Below are 22,642 nucleotides of genomic sequence, written 5' to 3'. Positions count from 1 at the left end.
TTTGGCAAAAATTTCCAAAGCTTTCAAAAGTTACTAGAAATATCTCATTAGGATACCGTCAAAAAGTTATATACACCGCTGGGAGTGTAAATATTTGTGGGTCAATTAATTTTTTGGCCTTTTACAAACTTGTTTTTAGTTTTATGACCTTATCTTTTTTTTTTACACATGAAAAATTTATTTTTACACGTAAGAGATCTAAAAAAGATATTTTCTTAAATTTAACATTGTAAAAGGCCAAGAACACCTAAAACCTCAATATTTGTTGAGACTACAAACATAGTTTAACTTTTAGTTAATTAGTATATTAGATTATTAATTAATGCTTATAAAAAATTTACTCTTAATCTAAACTTATCTCATTATGGTAAATATCTGGTTTAGTGAAATAGTTGAGGGCTTTTAGCTTACCCATCAATTTTCTCTCTTTCATCTCCACTTTACCTTTTTCATGTGCGTCACGACTCACGACATTATTCACCACCAAAACCAAAACCAAAACAAAAACCAATTCATTAATTGCAAAAAAAGAAATGGTTCGTCTCCTTCTTCTCCGAACATCAACATCAACATTGCCCCAAAAACCGGTCCAAAATCCAAATTGTCCGAAACCCATTCCCTTTTCTCCTCCTCCTTCTTCTTCATCAAACTTCATTACAGTTTCACAATAACAATGGTCGTTGAAGCTCATCAGCTATTTCTCCCAAAACCCCCTTTCTTTTCACCTTCTTTCCCTTCTCCACCCCCTCACTTTTCTTCTTTCCTCTTTGACCCTTCTTCTCTCTCTTTAGCTCTCTTCCATTCCGATTCCTCTATCTCTCTCTACCCTTCTTTTTCCCCTTTCTCTCTCTCCTCCTCCTTCCCTCCTCCTCAAACCACCCTCCCTCCGCCCGTTTCCTCCGCCGCATTCCTCCTCCTCCGGAACCCTAACCCTTCTACCCTCTTTCTCATCTCTTCTCCTATCTCCGGAGGCTCCTCCATTCTCCTCCGCTTCTACATCCTCAACGCCGCCCGGAAAAGTTTTACTCCGGCGAAAGTTGTGTGCAATCACAGTGATATGAAGTTTGACGGGAGTAAATTCGGGGTTGTTTTTAGGGTTTCTCATGGGGTTTCGCTGAAATTGGTTGGGGATGTCAATGTGTTTGCTCTGTACTCTATTTTGAATGGTAAAATTTGGATTTTTGCTGTGAAGCACCTGAGGGATGATGAGGTGAAGCTAATGAAGTGTGCTGTGATTGATTGTTCATTGCCGGTGTTCTCGATCAGTCTTTCGTTTGGGTTCCTGATTTTGGGGGAAAATAATGGGGTTAGGGTTTTACTCTTGAGGCCATTGGTCAAAGGAAGAGTTATTAAGAAAGAGAAGAAGAGTTTGAATGGTGGGTTAGAAAAAGATAAGATGGAGATAAAAAAGGTGTCTTTACGAAATGGGATGATTAATGGAATTAATGCTGAGATTTGTTCTGCTGATGGTAACAAATTCACTACGGAATTGAAGTTCCCTTCCAATAGTGTATTGGAGGAAAGGATCGAAAACCGCACTGGATCAGGTGCTGAAATACTTTATTGTTTGCTGTCTTTTTGTAGCTATTTGAGAAGCTTAGGGTGGGGACTCCTAACGGTTTTAATGGTTATTGCTTTTAAATTGCTATTTTGCATTTCTGGTGATATGGACTGCTTAAGCCTGGATACAGGAACATGTATCTACTATGTTACTCAGGTTTTTACTTTGTTTAGTCCAGCATATCTTTGTATAAAATTGGGTAAGATCATAGTATTCCTCAGGGTAATTAGCTCCTTAAAACTTGTCTATGTACTCTATGTAAAAGCAATACTTTAGTGGGTATTTCGTGTATACATTGCTTGGATTAGTTTCTAAGTAAAAATAGCTGCCTAGAAAGGTTAAATAAAATGAACTGGCTTCCTGCTATTTATCCGCAACTTTAGCGACCGCTGCACCCCTCTCAAGACCCATAACTTCACAAGTCACGGGGTTTGACTTTCTAAATTGTCTTCAAAAGAGTACCTTCTTAGTATGCTAGGTAAATACATCCTATTAGAATAGTCTGATACCAACAATGTCATGCTTGGGATAATTTGAGCTTCAGATGTGTTTCATTGATATAAGTATGTTATGCAGATATACAGAATTTGACGGATGTTAGATACTATCACATCTGTTAGAGAGTATAAGTAACACCCATGGATGATATAATGAGATGTTATCTAAAATGGTTTAGTTATGTCATACGTAGATCTCCATATGTGCCGATTCATAGTTGCAATATTATAATGATTAAAAATGATAAAAGAGGACCTAAAATCAAATGGAGAAAAGCAGGCTAAAAGATATCCAATTGATTTGGAATCAAGCAGACTTAACTAAGAACATAATTCAATATAATAATAGGATCCTTATAAGCGATACCAATTAATTAAGATTAGGTTTATTTACATGCCGGGTGTTCGTCAAAGCGTCACTTTATTCTGGTTAGAGACTTATATATTCGTATAGGGATAAGAGTGAGATGTACATAACCTCTAGTTTTAGAGAACTCTTCAAATTAGTTAGTATCAAAATGAAATGAACGTGAATAGAGCAGAATGGATACAAAGGATTTTTATCCCTAAATGTCTTCTCTGTAGCTTCAGTAAATAATATTGATCATTTTTTGTGATTTTGCTAACTTCCTGATCTTATGTTAGAAAGTAGTCATGTTATGGAGCTAACTTTCTCTTTTCTATCCATTGCATCTTCTTGATGCCATCAATGAATATGAAACTACTTACTTTATCAAAAAAGGGATTTTTATAGCACACCCTGAATAATTGGGATTGAGGCGCCATTGATTGGTTGACTTGTAACTGGTGTAATATTTTGTTTGACTTATCAAAGATACGGCTTTAATTATGTTGTGAGTTCTCTTTAGATGATACACCTCCTCCTCCTCTTCCATTATGGATCTCTTTCTCTCTCTTATATATATATATATATATATATATCTCTCTCTCTCTCTCTCTCTCTCTCTCTCTCTCTCTCTCTTTTCCTTTCCGAGAGACACATTTATTGTCTTGGAAACGAAACACATCTATGGTCTGAAAGGTATCATCAAGAGTGAAGAAACTAAATGAGATGGTGATTTCATGGAAATTATCTGGTTCGGTTACAGTCTTGGATTAGCATATTTATGTTGGAATGATGGTGATGCTTTATTCCAGTTCTACCTTTACCTGCACGGGCACTGAGAGTATTTTTTGAGTTTATTATTGTATTGAGTTTCATATACGTTTAAAATATATATTTTGAAATGTGAAAGGTTGAAGTAGTTATTTAGAAAGATGTCAAAATCGACCTTGAGATAATGAGAACTAGCATTAGTTATATTTTCTTGAATTTTAGGAGTTAGGATGCAGAAAAAAGTTCTGTTAAAAATATTGGTAATGTTTTTCAAGATGGATGACAGAAGAGAGTAGGTCAAGTATTTTGGGATGGAGGGGGTAACTTTTCTGTTCCAAACAATAAACCAACAGGTTAGGGTTGCAATATTTTGTCCTTATCCGCCATTTGTGACAGACCCTCCCTAATGAAAAATAGTACAAAACAAGTATGACACCAATGATTTGTATGATGTCACTGTTAAAGTCATAGAGTGCGGTGTGAATTAGTTGAGCTAATGACCGAACTGAAGACTGTAGTCCTAATTTCATTCTTTGAATTTTGGTGCCGAACACTTGGCATTCCGTTTCTTGGCATTCCCTAGTTGCTACTATTTTCATGTCTGCTTCCATCACCATTTTTTTTCCCTTTTTTACTTTTATTTGGGCTGGTCTTGTCTTAATTTGTGACTAAGGTACCTCTGCTATTTTTGCTATTTTAAAAATAGCATTCCGTTTCTTGGCATTCCCTAGTTGCTACTATTTTCATGTCTGCTTCCATCACCATTTTTTTTCCCTTTTTTACTTTTATTTGGGCTGGTCTTGTCTTAATTTGTGACTAAGGTACCTCTGCTATTTTTGCTATTTTAAAAATGTAATAATGTATCATTTACAACTTGCTTTAAGTTTTCTGTGATTTCTCCGTCATATTAAGATCTTGAAGCTCTAATTTTGTCATTTCCTACAGCTGCTGATTGTGCATTCTAACTTGCAGCAAAGTTAAGGTCTGTGAGACTTAGACAAGATTCCAGAGAATGGATTGCAAGCTTTGTGGCATTCAAGAGCAAGGATGATAATTTCGAGTCAATCAAGATGCCGGCTAAGTCAGCAAAAGCAATTGGCATTCAGGCCTTGTCTTCAACCAAGTATCTGATCTTGGACTCTGAAGGAAATCTTCACCTCTTGTTCCTGGCAACTTCTGTCCAGGGATCAGAGACTCCTTATCACATGAAACAGTTGACTCACAACATGAAAGTTCGAAAGCTCGTTGTTTTTCCGGATTCTTCTACAAGTATAAGCCCATCCCTTTCAATTCATAACTTTGTGTTCATTTTGTTCTTTTTGGGGGATGTAACGCCGTGTTAGTTTACTAATATCTTGCTTCAGAAATTTATATAAAAAGGTTATGTCATAGAATATCAGCGTTCTCCTTTAGCTTTATCATGAGAATAAAAAACTCTGTTCTGTAATGCCATTGAAGGTTCCATCTTTTCAGGATCACAGACTGTTTGGATGTCAGATGCTATCCATACTGTTCACATGATGGTGGTGACGGACATGGATACTTCTGTCAGTCAAACTGACAGCAAAGACCCTGCAGAGAAGCTTGTACATACTTCAGGTATTGTTTCTCATGTATTATCATGTTTCTAAAATAGGAGAAGCATTTTATATCATGAATTATGCCTTTAATATTTCTGATTCAGTTGCCTATTAAAATGATATGTAACACCAAATATGCACTCAGTTCAAACTTCGGACGGTTTTACATGTATGAGGATATGCTTAAATGAAGAACATTCATTTGTTTATTTTAAGATTGCCATCCTTGTATTATCAGCTCCCTTTTTTCTATTGATATTGCATTGTGCTATCACAATCCAAGTGGCATTTAGGACTTAGGAGGGTACATGGGTTATTCCATTAGATTCCCAAGGTGCTCATGACTATGTCATATCAAAAGTGCCTTCAAAGTTCATCAATACTGTATTTGTCTACCATCAGGTGATTGGTGGTTTGGTTTTCAGTGAGCATCGTTGTTATCTTCAATGGATCTTCTAGCCAGATAAATCCTGGTCTTTCTTTTTCCTCCCTGAGTTTTTGGATCCTCTTAAGAGTATAATCATCTGATTCGTAGAGCATCTCAGTCTTTCAATAATTCTGCATGTTTATTCAACTTGCAAATGTTCTGTTCCTTGAGGTTATTCCAAAAAGGATGAATTAATTTTATTAAATACGTGATTGGTCTTTTCTGACCACTGATCATATCAGTACTGATCATTTATAAAGTTAGAGCTATTAGCAACTTAAGTAACTGTTCTCTTCTTTTACCTTTATGTAGTTGTGCAAGCAATATTTTCCAGTGAAAAGGTCCAAGAAATTGCAGCTTTGGCTGCGAATACAGTATTGCTTCTTGGACAAGGTATGCACAACTAAAATTATATCTGGAGCATGCATCCCTAAATTTTTTCCTACTAATGACAAGAGTAAAAATTCAATCAAGGTAGTTAGTGTGCTTGAATAAAGAGTATTGTTCAAATTCAAAGCTAAACTAACATGCTTGAGGTCATCCATTACAAGGTAATTCTTTCTTTTGTGCAACTGTTGGTCAGTTTGACCTTTACCTTTTTAATAGTAGTTGACTGTATTCGGGCACGTTTTTGCCCCCTTTTTTAACGAAATTTATTACCTTACCAAAAAATAAATAATGACAACATTCTTCCTGTTCGATTTATTGAGTTTCATGCTCGAAATAAATGAGTTGACTTTTTAAATATTAATTTACAACATCTGCAGGTGTAATTTGTTGCCTTATATACTAGAAGCATTAGCCCTAGATATTGCAGTCATTGGCGGAAACAAACTCTTTGTTATAAAGAACTTCTGCTGATCACGCCCTCTGTTATTTGCAGGAAGCATGTTTGCATATGCAATTTCCTAGAGATGCTGAGTGGTTCTTTTTGGTCGGTGAGTCCTCCCCTTCTTAACATATTTTTTCTACCAGTATTTTTGATTTTCTGACAAGGTGATTTCTTATGGGCATCGGCAGAAATTTCTTTGCTTGATTGGTGTCAAAAAGATATTTACATGAGCTATCTTACACATAACTATGAAGTTATTTTGTTTGCTCGTATGAAGAAATTTTTTCATGTTTACAGTGCTTTATAAACTAAATTCATGCACCCTTTAGCTTTTGAAGACTTGGAAATATAAACCTTTTCTCGTATCCCTTTTTTTTTGCAGGTTATTCATGTTTCACATTTGGATAGAAAAGTAATGCCAATTGGGTGGTTTTGCTGGAGTTCTCTTATGAGAGCAGTAAGTATTAGAAGTGATTTGTTTATTATAAACGCTCCTTCTTTAAGTTTTAGAAATTGGTCATCTTCATTTGTTTCACCTGGCTATTGTACTTCTTTTGTGGGTATTGAGCAGTTTTTGGGCTGCAGTTGTCAGTATCTATCAAATGGTTCATATCAAGTGAAGGAGACTGAGCTCTTGAAGTAAGCATCTTGATCTTTTCATTTCTCACTATCTCTACCAGATGAAAAACTTTTCAGTATCTGGGAGAGATGTATTAAGAAATTAAAATTAATATTCAAGAAAACCGACCGAAATCGGTCGGTTATTTCAATTAGTCATTTTAAAAAATCGACCGACTTCGGTCGGTTATTTTTCCGCGAAAATACAATTAAATAGTACAAATAAAATAAAAAAAAGTCTTAAACCAAAATGTGCCAATGGTCTAGTGGTAGAATGATATCCTGCCAGAGTACAGACCCTGGTTCTATTCCCAGACAATTCATTTTTTAATTGCATAATTACAAATACCGACCGAAATTTAGGTCGGAAGTTCGCGATCAACTTCGGTCGCTATTTATTACCGACCAGCTTAATTTCGACGGATTAAAGTCTGTCGGAAATCGGTGAATTTTTTCAGTTTTCTGACCGATTTCGGTTGGTATTCCTGGACGGTTTTAGGTAGTTTTCTAGTAGTGATTATTAATACTTCGTATCTCAAAAAGCTAGAAAAATAGAATTTAAATAAAAACATATCTTATAACTTTCTTTTAAAAATTTAGGCCTCATACTAAACTTTGGCTTTAGGCCCTTCATATACTTGAGCCGCCCCTAGTGTGGGATTAAATTCATACCACGTTTGGTTGACGGTATAAATTTATCTCAGGATAAATTTATACCATCAACCAAACATGGTATAAATTTAATCCCAATCTTAATACAGTATAACCCACCTTATCCCACCTTATCCCATCAAACCTGGGATTATATTATCCCACTTCTCAGGTGGGATAAATTAGTCCATGGATTATAATCCCAAAATTATAATCCCGGAATAACTTAGTCCGCGTACCAAACGACCCCTTAGGTGTCCTTTGGTTTTAAGTAACAAGAAATTTTAATCTCTATAAAATTTTGTATTACTTATACAACATTATTTTTTTAAAAACTAAATCTTGCATTACTAATATAATCTTCGTATAACCAACACCACATTGGTTTTTCGCATTAAACTCCACACAAGTACTTATACGAAATTTAAAACCAAACGATGGAATTCCGGTATAACTTATATGTTACATGCAATAGAATATGGAATAAGAATATGTGTATTAGCAATACATGGATATGAGTATCTAAAAACAAAACGCCCCTTGGATTAGCTAATTTCCACGTAAAAACACATGTATTATTAGTTCACTACATAGCAATCCTGCTTTATTATTTGTCTTTTAACAATCCTTACGTTATTATTCATCGCATATTTAATCTCTATATTTTAGTCCTTGCATAACTAGACTTAGTCATGTAAATAATAGTAATTATTAGTCATAGTTTTAAATTATGTTTGTTTTCATTATGGTTTACTAATAATATTTATTTTATGCGATTTTATTATCTTTATTGCTGAATATTTTAGTACAATGCCATGACTCATCTCATATTTATGTTATTTGATTGAAAACACCTTATATAGTTATGTCTTACTAGGATTTTTGAAATATTTGGAGCACAAATTTTACGTTTTGTACTTTGAAGACTTTATGAAAAAACCCGAAAAAACCCGAAAACCCGAGAAAAATCGAGATTAAAAAACCCGACTTTTATTGGTTTGGTTTGGTTTGGTAAAAATCCGAACCAACCCGACTCATGTACACCCCTAGCCACATGTAACAACAACAACAACAACAGACCCAGTAGTTTCCCACAAATGGGGTTTGGGGAGGGTAAGATGTACGCAACCTTACCCCTACCACTGGAAGGGCAGAGAGACTGTTTCCGATAAACCCTCAGCTAAAGAACGACTGAAAAAGAAAAGGTAAATGCAACAAGTAGGAATGACAGCAAGATGAAATAAGATCGAATCCAAGAATGCAGTCAAACTCTAGATGGTAATAGTCATCTATGGACAAAAGATATCATACTAACACTAATGCTAGCGAATTGAGTAAGACAAAGAGAAACACTGACTACCTACGAACCTTCTACCCTAATCTTTGACCTCCACACCCTCCTATCTAGGACCATGTCCTCAGTCAGCTCCAGCTGGGCCATATCCCGCCTAATAACCTCTCCCCAAGACTTCTTAGGCATACCTCTACCCCTCCTGCTACCCACCGAGGCTAACCGCTCGCACCTACTAACTGGGGCTTTTATTCTTCTCCTCTTAATATGCCCGAACCATCTCAACCTCGTCTCTCGCATCTTATTATCCACAGTGGCAACTCCCACATTTTCCCGAATAACTTCATTCCTAATCTTATCCAACCGGGTATGCTCACAGATCCACATCAACATCAACATCAACATCCTCATCTCAGCTACTTTTAGCTTCTGGATATGAGAGTTCTTGACCGGCCACACTCTTCCCCATACAACATAGTCGGTCTCACTACAACCTTGCAGAACTTACCTTTAAGTCTCAGCGGCACATTCTTATCACACAAGACACCGGAAGCGAGCCTCTACTTCATCCATCCTGCTCTGATACGATGCGTGACATCTTCATCAATCTCCCTGGCCACACTCTGCTCCATACAACATAGTCGGTCTCACTACAACCTTGCAGAACTTACCTTTAAGTTTCAGCGGCACATTCTTATCACACAAGACACCGGAAGCGAGCCTCCACTTCATCCATCCTGCTCTGATACGATGCGTGACATCTTCATCAATCTCCCTGTTACTTTGTATTATAGATCCAAGATACTTGAAACTACCTCTCTTGGGGATGACTCGCGCATCAAGCCTCACCTCCATATCCCCTTCTTGGGTACCGTTGCTGAACTTGCACTCCATGTATTCTGTCTTGATCTTGCTCAATTTGAAACCCTTAGACTCTAGGGTCTGCCTCCAAACCTCCAGCCCCTCGTTTAACACCATCTCGCGTTTCGTCAATTAAAACTGTCATCAGCAAATAACATACACCATGGCACCTCACCTTGAATGTGTCTCGTCAATGCGTCTATCGCCAAAGAAATAGGAATGGACTAAGAGTTGATCCCTGGTGCAACCCAATCATAACCGGAAAGTGTTCCGAGTCTCCTCCCGCTGCCCTAATCCGAGTCTTAACTTCATCATATATGTCCTTAATCACCCTAATGTATGCTATTTGGGACCCCTTTAGCCTCTAAGCATCGCCAGAGCACCTCTTTTAGAACATTGTCATATGCTTTCTCTAGGTTAATGAACACCATGTGCAAGTCCTTCATCTCCCTATACCGCTCCACCAATCTCCTCACAATGTGAATGGCTTCCATAGTCGAAAGCCCCGACATGAAATCGAATTGGTTCTCAGAAATGGACACACTGGTCCTCACCCTCACTTCAGCCACCCTCTCCCAAACTTTTATAGTATGGCTTAGCAGCTTAATCCCCCTATAATTATTGCAACTTTGAATATCACCCTTGTTGTTATACAGAGGAATCGTCGTACTCCACCTCCATTCATCAGGCATCTTGTTCGTCCTAAAAATGACGTTGAACAGCTTAGTGAGCCACTTCAAACCTGTCCTACCCGCATTCTTCCAAAATTCCACAGGTATTTCATCTGGCCCAGTAGCTCTACCCCTGTGCATCTTACGCGTAGCCCCCTCGACCTCCTCTACTCTTACGTACAATACCCGAAATCTCGGTGCATCTCGGAGTGCTCCAAGTCGCCCAGCACAATGTCCTTATCACCATCTTAGTTCAGGAATTTATTGAAATATGTCTGCTATCTTCGTCTAATCTGAGCCTCTTCCATCAAAATTCTAATTTCCTCATCTTTGATACATTTAACTTGATCCAGATCACGGGTCTTCCTCTCTCTCACCTTGGGTAGCATGTATAGCTTCTTGACCTCGCCTTTGCCCCCAACCTCTTCATACAAACGCCCAAACGCCGCAGTCTTAGCCGCAGTAACCGCTAAAATCGCTTCCTTCTTAGCCTCCTATACCCCTCCCTGTTCATCCTCTTCGCCTCCTCGTCCATGCTCTCTATAAGCGTCAAGTACGCCGCTTGCTTGGCTTCCACTTTCTCTTGTACCTCCTCACTCCACCACCAGTCACCTTTGTGGCCGCCAGAGAAACCCTTCGAGACCCCTAACACTTATCTCGCAGCTACTTTAATACACTCCGCTATCGTGGTCCACATACAGCTCGCTTCCCCGCTGCTCCTCCAGGCACTCATAGCCAACAACTTTTCCCCCAACTCCTGCGCTTTGTCACTAGTCAAAGCACCCCACCTGATCCTGGGTTGACCATACACGACCCTCTTCCTCACGATCCCCAAGTCCATCACCAATAACCTATGTTGAGTCGTGAGATTCTCGCTTGGAATAACCTTGCAATCCATGCACACTCCTATCACACTTTCGGAGTAGATAATCAATTTGAGTCTTGGCAAACGAACTTCGGAATGTAACCAAGTGCTCCTCTCTTTTCAGAAAACACGAGTTGGCAATCATCAAATCAAAGGCTTTTTTTTAGCACAGTCCAACAACGAAGTACCTCCTCCGTTCCTAACTCCAGGAAAATTAGCTACATGTAACATATTAACTAATAACTAATTCAGTCATACGACATAACCAGAAGAAGTCACATATAACTATTTTCTTAATTAATTAATAATAAAATAATAAATACAAAATATTAGAAATTTTACTATATAATACTTAAAAATATTATTAATAAATTTAAATAATTTAATAATTTGAGTATTACTTTAAAATAATATAAATATTTATATCAAGAATAAAAAACCACACATTGATCTATATTATATTAAAGGATGTAAATGGATAATAATATTAAATAAAGAGGAAAGTTAATGAAGGCCACATGAAAATATGAAATACTATATATTACGTAACGTAATAGCAATAATTAAAAATTCAACAATATTTAATATTAGAAATAAAAGATAAAGATGATTTGAACTTGAGATTAGATTAAAATTATGGTAAAACGCTCAAACTATGGAAAAGACCACAAAATTAAAGTTTTACTAGATAAATAAAAATAACAATTGGATAACAAATTAAAATTTTAAGAATACAAAATAAATGTTTCATCTAGGTAATTTAGTAACGAAAATAAAAGTTAAATTTGTATCATGAAACTAAACGAGAAAGAAACTTTAATTGCACGTGATATAAAAATAATTATAAGAAAATACAATAGATTTAAAATATACTCCCTCCGTTCCAGTTTATGTGAACCTATTTCCTTTTTGGCCCGTTCCAAAAAGAATGAACCCTTTCTAAATTTGAAAATAATTTAGCTTAAACTTCCAATTATGCCCTTGATGAGAAGCTTTTATAACCACACGAATACTATGGACCCCTTTATGACATGTTTAAGATCACAAATTTCAAAAGTTTTTATTTTTTCTTAAACTCTGTGCCCAGTCAAACAGGTTCAGATAAATCGGAACAGAGGGAGTAATAATTTAAAAACTTATGTATTAATATTTTAGACTAATTCAAAGTTATAACTTAAAATAAAATGTGATATTTTGATTATATAATAAAATATTATTATAAAAAACTAATTAAGATTTCATAATAGGGGTAAAAATATATCAAGAGGAAAATAGAGAGTGTCAGAATATTTATACTTTGAATTAATTCATGGATAAATATATTAAATAATTAAATAATACTCTAAGAATATTATTGATAGATTTAAATGATGAAAGATCTCTGAGTACGAGGATAAAAGTATTACAATACATTAATTTTTAATCAAAAAGTTATATTTATATCATTATAAAAAATGTAATAAGAAATATATTAAATCAATTGGTAAGCTAATAAAAAATCATATGAAATTATAATAATATTAAGTAATGAATAATGCAGCAACTATAAGCAAAGATTAAATAGAGATTTGTTTTTGGTGAAAATGCAGAAGGATAAGACTTATTCGACTTTGAGGTAAAACATAAAGTGGTAAATAAGAACTTTGTTAAAACAATATATTCAAACAAGACATATTACAACGTGATATGTTTAGTATTCTTTAATTGACCACAGAATAAAATGCAAGTACTAAGATCAAGGGGTTGGGTTGCTACAGATATAAAAAAGAAAACATGTTATCCAGTACGAAATATGAGAAACGGTCTCATGTCCTTGTTAACTGATATCTAATAATTATATGTAGTTTTATTTGGAAGATTTAAATTTTAACGTAATTGCATATAATCTAAATAACCTAAATCATAATTTGATATTTGTCCGCGTGGGTATAAATACTAGTTTTTGAGAAGGAGAAGGAATTTTTTTGTTATGAGAAAGATGTCGTCATGCCACCACAACCATATACTTCACAAACAATGCATTTATCAATAATTTGTAGATGCATTGAATAGTTACGGTAAACTATTCGTGTGGAATAGATTATGCTACACAGTCCTCTATGCGACCCTCTAACCGATCCAATTTCTCAAATGTTTTTTCACAAAATATTTTTGAATCCTAAAAACACTAGCAAAGTTATACATTTTTATCTAAATCATGGAAAAACTAAAAAATAGATATCCAACACTATTTTCATTCATAATACAATCGAATTGAATGTCTTTCATTAGCATTAGTATTGATTTGATTTTGGTTTAGGATTTATTTGAGTTACTAACATTTATGAACTATAAAACTTATTGGACCATCCAAAAATTATAAGCCCAAGCTTGAAATAATACGTTAAAAGATAAAACTATGAAAAAACTTAAGAAATATTTATAAATTACACTACCATAAATATTTTTATGTATTAAATATATTTCAAACTTCTACACATATAATGTCGGGTTGGTTTAGTTTCGGTTTGACTTTTTTTAGTTAAAATCAAGCCAAACCAAATATGGTCGAGTTTTTTTTTCCAACACCAAACCAAATCAAACCAAATCATAGTCGGATTTTTTTTCTCGGTTTGACTCGGATTATCGGGTTGGTGCGGTTTGTCGGTTTCATTTGTACACCCCTACATGTGGCTAATTTTAAGGCCGTCACTTGGCTTAAAGAGAGCTTTTCCATCTCCTTTTAATAATATATAGATACTCAAACTTATTAAATTGTTTAAATTTATTAATAATATTTTAAAGCATTTTATAGTGAAATTTCCAATATTTGATTTTGTTATTTATTATTAATTAATTAAAAAAAAGTTATATGTGCCTTTTTCTGGTTATGCCATATGGCTGAAGTAGTTAATAGTTAATTAGCTAAATAGTTAATATATTACATGTGGCTAATTTTAAGGCTGCCACTTGGCTTAAGCAGCGGGCATATTTATTTTATTTTAAAATAACACTCGAAATTATTAAATTATTTAAATTTATTAATAATATTTTAAATATTATATTGAAAATTTCTAATATTTAATTTAGTTATTTATTATTAATTAATTAAAAAATAAGTTATATGTGACTTTTTCTGGTTATGCCATATGGCTGAATTAGTTATTAGTTAATTAGTTAATATGTTACATGTGGCAATTAAAAAATATTATTCAAGATATTTCAAGAAGGCTTAAGGAGAGAGTTTTTTCCTCTCCTTTTAATAATATATAGATAGTAAAATTTCCAATATTTTGATATAGTTATTTATTTTTATTTAATTAAGAAAAAAGTTATATGTGCCTTTTTCTGGTTATGCCATATGGCTGAAGTAGTTAATAGTTAATTAGTTAATATGTTACATGTGACTAATTTTAAGGCTGCCGCTTGGCTTAAGGAGAGGGCTTTTTCTCTCCTTTTAATAATATATTGATGATATTGATATTGATGATATATAGATAGTAAAATTTTCAATATTTGGATTTAGTTATTTATTTTTAATTAATTAAGAAAAAAGTTATAGTTATGCCATATGGCTGAATTAGTTATTAGTTATATTAGTTATTAATAGTTAATTAGTTTATATGTTACATGTGGCTAATTTTAAGGTTGCCACTTGGCTTAAGGAGAGGGCTTTTTCCTCACGTTTTAAATAATATATAGATGTGTGCGTGGTGGCATGAGTTATATAGATGTTCTTATGATGGATTCTAATCTGGTTGAGATGTCATTATTTCTGGGTTAACTTGTGAAGGGTGAATAATTGAGTCAATTCAACTAGATCTTCAACTGTTGTATCTGGGTCGAAATTTAGTTATTGTGTTTTTGTTGGTAGAGAAGCTATTGGAGGATCTGACTATTGGCTGTTGGGCGAGGTCAAGTCATTCAGCAATTGATGCCCCCCCCGTGCTGCACGACTGCAAAGATAGTACATTGTAACCAGTGAAGCTGCATGTATGATGATATAAGTGTTACATGTGTTCCTGGTCATGGTCACTCAACATTGATATCAAGCATCATCCATGTTGAGACGGGTGGTAAGAGGGCTTCTGCCATTGTATCGGCTTGTTTTTGGATGTTAGCTTCTAGCTTGTCAGAATTATGTATACTTAAGCTGTCATACTACATCCAATTCTTTAGCTTCTTCATAATTCGAGGATGTTAGTTAGCCGGGTAACAATTTCCTTTGACGTTCTATCTCTTTATTACTATTATCTCTTGAGTACAACTCAACTTGGTGGTGACTTAAGTGGAATATAATATTTTGTTTTCACCATCTGTGCTAACTTCTGCACTTGTATGCAGCTTAATTTCAATTTATGTTGAGAAAATGAAGTTTAAACTGTAACTACCAGGTAGAATCAATCATGTGTGTTACCACTTTACAATGAAGAAAAAGTAATTGAGGCTTTTGTTTCTTCTTATCGGCTTGCTGCTGTTTGAAGTGTGGTCCGGGTGAATTGTACAGCAAAGATTCTTCAGACATCAATTCCTTGTCTGTAAACAACTGAACAAGTTGGGGTAAATCAATATTCAAAATTAGGGACAGAAAATAAAGTTGGATTCTCATTTCCACTAAAGAGTTGGGAGCGTACAAATAATTATTTCCTTTTGAGTGGCATTTGGCCTGATATCCACTAGTTTAGAGGCAGATTTAGCTAGAGTTTTGTGAATTCAATCAAACTTTGCATTCATATATAATAGTAAAAGAAAACATTCATATTACAAAATGGAAAAGTGCGACAGTCGAAAATGATCAACATCTTTTTCTCTTTTAAGGATCAAATGACTAAATGTAACATGAGACAATTGAATATCTATCTAAACTGCCATATGAAACCTACCTTGCATACACTTGAGACAAAACCTGACAATGACTATGTGCCCACAAGATAATGGACCTACCCCTAATTATTACGAGGATGATCTTGACATCTTCACATGTATTCATAGATGTCCACAAATATAACTAAATCTTTTTGTTTTCAATTTTACTTCTTGAAACTAAGGCCTCGTTTATATATATATATATATATATATATATATATATATATATATATATATATATATTAAACTTGTCTTTAAATTATTATTTGGCTATATATTTCATTGAATTTTGAAGATGAGTTTAAAAAAAAGTCTAAAAATGAGTTCCAAATTTGAAAAAGTGGGTTTTACCTCTTTTTCAAGTAAATAATGTTTTCCTCTCTCAAAACCATAATATATTTAAGTGAACTACAAGTCCAAACACAATTTTAATTTTTAAATACTTTTTTTCAACTTAACTTAAAAAATTACTTTTTCTAAATCTCACAATTTTTATCTCCAATCGCCTGCTAAATTTCATCCTCTCACGATATTCATTATTCTCCTTTCTCTTTCAACACAATCTTTCCAACTCACAATGAAAATAACCCAACACTGAAATTTTATCCCCTCCCAAATATCTCAACGATATGGCCATCAATTGGATTTTCTCGCCTAATATATGTCTTTATTACACTTTGAAATTTTATTGAATTAAAGAATTTTAATTTGCATAATAAAGAACTTTCATCTCTTAAAATTTTGAATGTAGCAAGGCGGGTATTTCCAACTGTCCCTTTCAATGTTGGCTGCTTCAATTACAAAGCATTGCTAGGTTTATTAGGAACTTTTTGGAGACTAAACAATAGTTTCCTTTTCTTTTACTTTTTTCTTCCAAATATGAGGGAGTATATTGTGGATTCAAGAAGGGGAAAAGCTACATCTTGATGCTCTTTCATCTGGTGGATGGTGTTGGAGGAATTACTAGTGCTATTGAATTATATGTCAGGAGAATATAAAAGGCAGCACGATGTACTAAGCTCCCATTATTCGCGGGGTCCGAAAAAGTATCGGACCACAAGAGTCTATTACATGCAGTTTTACCTTATATGTTAGGAGAATACATATTTTGGTATATCATGCAAATAAGAAAACCTGGATGAAAAGCCAACCAGGCCAAAATACTAACCCGCCCGCTTTCATAGAATAATATTATGGTGCATATTGGAAGCGACGGTATATATTGTTTAACTAAAATTAAACAAGAAGATTAACAAAATGAAGATTGATTACATTCATCTCATCTACAGAAGGCTATATCATTTGTACCAAATATTAAGATGGACCACAATGCATGTCCCAACAATACCCCTAAATTGGGAATTGAACAACAAAACGGTGACCCATCAGAAAAAGAAAGATGAACAAATGGTCATTAATTATGATATAACCAAATTGTATGTCCAGTACGGGGTATATTTACCTACTCTAGTTCACTTAGTCACCAAACTTCCTCTCCATTTTTTTATGTAAAATCAATATCAGATTGGACCTCTCCTTAAATTTTATTTGCAGATAAACCAAGTATTCATCTGGCCCACTTTTAAACCTCATAATTTTTTCTTGTTTTTTCTTTTATTTTCAAAAGAGGGTGTGGGTTGCTTTCAAATTGGAAATTTAAATTTGAAATCTCTGAGGCTTAGTTTTTGGAAGTTACTTGTTGCGCAGCTGCTATTTTAGCATCTTTTTTTTGCTGATTCTACAGTCAAAAGTTTTTTGAAATTTATATATCCTCCTTTCTTTTTATTTAAAAAGAGAACAACTTTTAAAGACCACCCAAAATCTTCATTATTATGAAACTAGAACCTAGCATGGAACAGTCAACTATTGGAAGTTCAAGAAGAAGAGATGATGGAGACTTCAACTTAAGAGAATGGACTCTAAAGGCCAAAATTAGCAGAGAAAATACCAATTCAAGAAGATTTTCAGCTTCTTATATTAGAAGTTTCAGAGAAGATGCTAAGTCTTTTAGATCAAACATATCTATTTCAAGTACTGCTTCTTCCCCTGGCTACACCTTAAGAGGTAATACAACTAACACTATTTCCCTCTTTCCTCATCATTATTGTTTTATACTATTTTCTTATAAAGTTTTTATCTTTCTTACAGAAGAAATTGACCCTTCAACTTATTCTTTTACCGCTGCCCTTAAAGGTGAATCCTTTAGAATATCAGTTAAAATTTCTGTCGTTTACACATGCTAATTCAACATCTAGCGTCAATGAGTTCAGAATGCGTGATATTTTAATTTCTTTAGCATATGTGTATGTTCTAATGGGAGCCTTGGAACAGCAGTAATGTTATCTTCGTGTGATCAATAGGTCACACGTACTAGCCGTGGAAGCAACCACTGATGTTTACACTAGGGTGGGCTGTATGCATCACACCCTTGGGTACGGCCCTTCCCCGAACATTGCGTGAACGCGGAATGCCTTGTGCACCGGGCTGCGCTAGCATATGTGTATATTGTTTGAGCCAAATTCTTCCATTTTTCAACTTCACAGAATTTTTGGTTTGTTTGTTTGAGTGCAGCATTGCAGGCAAAAACAATATATAGTTGGGAATACATGTCACCAGATGGATTGGCTCTAAATTCCAAGTGGAATGAGGCTGAGAAATATATCTGTAATCCCTTATCGGGAGAAGTTCCTTTGGAATGTCTATCTGCGAAAACACTAAGTGGGAGATCATTTCGCCAATTAACCAGCAAAATCACCATGTCTGCACCTTTGATTTATCCTTCTCAATTTCAGACTCGACAATTCCAAACAAAACCTCCTACAAAAGTAGTACCTCATTTGCCTACACATGAAGTTGAATTCCAAATTCCAAGCAAAGGTCTAAACACTTTTTATCTTTCCATTTCTTAGTTACTATAATATGTTAAATTACATTATTTGTTCGACTTACTATTTTGTACATTTTTATTATTATTTTAGAGAAGAAGGTTAGCATTACTAGAGATGTGGGAATACAGAGTAGTAATCCAGCTTACATAAGTTCAAGGAGTCCAAGTCCTGCTCGTACTCCATCCATTGAGGAAAGATCTACAAAACGGTGCGAAGCAGATGCTGATGATTCACCTATGACTACTCCTGAATTAAAATCTGAGAAACTGGTACGTAATATTTTGGTACTTTCTACGATAAATTCCAATACTAGTTAATTACTCCAATGTTTGCATGGTCTACGATAATTACTCCCTGTACTTTTAAGCGAACTTACGCATAACTTGATCACTTCACTTAACCATCATATTATTTTGAGTATAACTAATACGTACTAGTAATAGTGTAAATGACTTTTACATTGTCTCGTTATTTAAAATTGAAATGTCGACTAGTGACCTAGAAAATAAGGTAAGCAGCCCTGATAACTTATAAATTCTTTTCCTTGACTAAGTCGAATAAGTGGCGTAGCCACCCAATGCCCGGGTAGTCAAGCGCCCACCCTTTGCCAAAATATTATCCTGCATATAAGTTAAATAATATTGTATTTTATATGGTTATATATATATATATATATATATATATATATATATATATATATATATATATATATATATATATATATATATATATATATATATATTATTTTACAGCCTTATGTACACCATCAAATACTACAAAATAGCCCAACACAAGTGACGTTTTGTTCCAGGGTTCAAAGTTCTGCCGATTTGTTTACCAAAACTAAATGGAGACCATCATGTGTGGTCGATTTGATTCTTTTTCAATCTAAATTTTTTAATAAAACAACTCTTAAAACTTAAAATTTGTATAGAAATAAAAAACTAATCTTAAAAGTAATTTTTAACTAAAAGTTATTTCTTAAATAAATTTTATAATTTAAAAATCAAGCTTTACAAAAATTTCTTCAACAAAAGCTCTTTAGAAACTACGAATTCTCTCAACTCTCTATTTCCTTTGGTTTTATGCTTACTTTTATTATTAAAATTTCTAATGTTATTTTTTGTTATTTTAATTTTGATTTATAAAATTATAGTTCTATTAATTTTTTTTATTGTTTAATTAAATGTTGGGTAGTTTGATTTAAAAATTTGATACACCATTCATGGATAAAAAACAATTATGACTTATTTAAAGTTTAAACACCCTTGGCGAAATTCTTGGCTACACCACCGAGTCAAAAATGATACTCCCTCCGTTTCAATTTATGTGAACATGTTTGATTGGACACAAAGTTTAAGAAAAAATGAAGACTTTTGAAATTTATGATCCTAAACAAATTAAAAAGGGTCATTCTATTTTAACTTGACCAAAAAATAAATATGAATAGAGTGAGTAATACTTTTCGTACTAGGTGGGGGACTTTACAACTAATTGGTCCCTAGAGCATCGTTCACATATATTAAGTACCATGCACATGCAAAAATGACATTACTTGCATTTGTAATTGTGGGCACTAAATAAGTTCTTGTGCTGCTTCTTGGAACGAGTGAGACATCGTAGCTTTCAATTGATTTTTTCCTTTTTATTTTAGTTTGATTTTGTTAGAAATGGTTATTAGCTGTGCTTGTAGAGGAAAAAGTCACTTTAGGAAGCCAAAAAAGTTATGCGCTCCACCGAAAAGATTCTTTAGGAATTGTCATCTTCTCAACTATACTTCTCAATAATTCATGCAAGAAAGAAAAGTTTCTTTCTAGTACCATATCGGCATCTCCTTTATCAAAGTGAATTTAACTTATATAAAATTCTTTTATACTATTAATGTATTTTAATTTATTATTTTTCATGTTATTATAGTAGAGCATAATCACTTCTTCTTTTAGGTGGCTGAACGTACTTGTGTAAATTAGAACTGTCATTATACAGCTTATCTCACCTTTTTATTCTTTTCTTCTTTCCAGCTATTTTATACTCCGATAACTGTTAGTTTAAGATTCTTAAAAGATCCTAAGAGCTTTACCATTGCCTTGTATCATTGTCACCTTTTTCAGGTAAAGCATCTTTTTCCTACTAAAAGAAAATGTGTAAAATAAGAATTCAATGCACCACAGTAAAAGATACTCCTATTTACACAAATTGAGTCACTTATAACGTAATTAAAGGTAAATCTCTATAACAACAGTAATAGGTAACCTCGTTAAAATAGTAAGTAATCTGCTGCATGCAATGGGTTAAATTATGTCAATGTATATAATTTAAGTGCAAAGAAAAATAAGGATATTGTTTATGACACGAGTTAAGTAATTTCCCAATCGAAGTGATATTGTGGATTGAGTTCAGAATCACATGCAAACATTAGAGATGGTGACATTGAATGTAATAATTTGTACGTGAAATGTTTATAGGTGGAAGTGAAAGAAACAAGACGAGAAGAAGACACAAAAAGAAATGGGGAGCAGGTGGAAGAGAGAAATACTAATAATTACAAAGGGAAGCAGAGCAGTAGTAAGAGCAGGTACAGGGAAATTGGTGCAGGGTGCTTGTCATGGAGGAGTTTATGTATGAGAGAAAAAAAGCATAATAGTACTAGCTGTAAATCTATAAGGAAGAAGAAGAAGAAAAACAACATTTTTCTTTGCCATATAAATGGATGTTAAATGGAACAATATTATGTCCTTGCTTTTGGATAGAAAGATTCTTTCTTTCCCTTTGATCAGTAGTACTATAACTTGTCTCTTCTCTATTTCTCTCTTGTTTCTTAGATACTACAAAATCTATTAGAGGAACATGAAAGTGCAATCATGAATTGCAGCAGTTCAGAATAGGGTCATGCATTTTTTTTTTATTAATCTTTTTCTGTTTTTTTGCCTTCTAGGTATGTTATATGTACTTATGTTGTTTCTCTGCCTTGTAACATAATTTTGTTCTGAGTAGAGCTGACAACTTGACTATCACGTGCATGCATGCTTCCGTTAGAAACCAAAATTTTTGTGCTAGGCATGCATGCAGAAGAATCTATTCAAACATACTGTTTAAACATGTCCAATTATTGCACGGTTCCTGATTGTGAAACTGATATTAATTGAGAAAGATGCTCAAATTAAAAAAGAAAACACCAATTGATATATTATTGCAGCAGTACTTTTATTCTGAAAGAAGAATTTATAAGAATGACTTTGTTGAAAATTATCAAACAGTTCTAACTAAGATTGTGTTGAGGTTTTGTTTTTAAGATGAAATAGTCTTAAAATGAGGGTGAATGGGAAATGGAGGGAAAATGAAATTTTGAGTAAAATTTTAAGTTTCCCCCTCTTGACAATGAGACATTGTCCCATATTGGAAGAGGAAAAGATTTTTGGTGGGTATATATATAATTGCTCTTCTTGTAGCTCTTAAAGAGTTAAGAAGAAAGCAAGCCTCGCGTCGTCGTCGCTCGGCTTCGGATTCTGATTAATTTTTTGGACCAAATTTATTTGTTAATAGTAAATATTAACGTAAGATTATCCGCATTTGTAACGGATATTTTCCAATCCGTGTATTGACCATTTGGTAGCCGCCTAATGCTCTTCCCACCATGAATGTGCTTGCTCCACAAACAAGCTAATGCTTGCTCCACCATAGAGGGTGGACGATTGGTCTTCTTCAACACTGGCTGCTATATATATGTGCAGCAGCTGTTGAAGAAAGACACACACAATACACAAGACCAACAAACTGAAAATCGCTCAATAGATTTGACTATACATTGCACTCCTTCCTCTCAGCATTTCCATACGATTTTCTGAGTTTCTACTCCTTCGTTCTGCATTGTTTTAACTTCAAACAAAGCAACTGTAAGTGTGATTTGCTACCGAACTTTGTGTTCGCTGAAACACTGG

General features: G+C 34.0%; 2 protein-coding genes across 4 annotated transcripts; both read left to right on the top strand.

Moving 5' to 3' along the window:
- The first annotated feature begins 482 nt into the window (after positions 1 to 482).
- LOC107768392 (uncharacterized) lies at positions 483 to 15,265 on the top strand. Of its 3 annotated transcripts, none has more exons than XM_016587517.2 (8): positions 483 to 1,547; positions 4,148 to 4,444; positions 4,634 to 4,774; positions 5,495 to 5,575; positions 6,066 to 6,120; positions 6,397 to 6,471; positions 6,586 to 6,653; positions 14,825 to 15,265. In XM_016587517.2, the coding sequence occupies exons 1-5, from the start codon at positions 674 to 676 to the stop codon at positions 6,092 to 6,094; spliced, it is 1,422 nt and encodes a 473-aa protein (XP_016443003.1). In that variant the 5' UTR covers positions 483 to 673; the 3' UTR covers positions 6,095 to 6,120; positions 6,397 to 6,471; positions 6,586 to 6,653; positions 14,825 to 15,265. The 3 variants fall into 3 exon arrangements, with proteins under 3 accessions (XP_016443003.1, XP_016443004.1, XP_016443005.1); XM_016587518.2 differs by having other exon boundaries at positions 14,830 to 14,969; XM_016587519.2 differs by having other exon boundaries at positions 486 to 1,547; positions 4,649 to 4,774.
- A 2,281-nt stretch (positions 15,266 to 17,546) lies between these two features.
- LOC107768391 (uncharacterized) lies at positions 17,547 to 21,477 on the top strand. The gene is made up of 5 exons (XM_016587515.2): positions 17,547 to 17,880; positions 17,965 to 18,009; positions 18,388 to 18,693; positions 18,795 to 18,973; positions 21,170 to 21,477. Exons 1-5 carry the CDS (start codon positions 17,649 to 17,651, stop codon positions 21,419 to 21,421), a joined length of 1,014 nt encoding a protein of 337 aa, XP_016443001.1. The 5' UTR covers positions 17,547 to 17,648; the 3' UTR covers positions 21,422 to 21,477.
- The last annotated feature ends 1,165 nt before the right edge of the window (positions 21,478 to 22,642 follow it).

The sequence above is a fragment of the Nicotiana tabacum genome, chromosome 17 (assembly GCF_000715075.1).
Source record: "Nicotiana tabacum cultivar K326 chromosome 17, ASM71507v2, whole genome shotgun sequence".
NCBI lineage: Eukaryota > Viridiplantae > Streptophyta > Magnoliopsida > Solanales > Solanaceae > Nicotiana > Nicotiana tabacum.
This window is presented reverse-complemented; position numbering and strand designations above follow the sequence as displayed.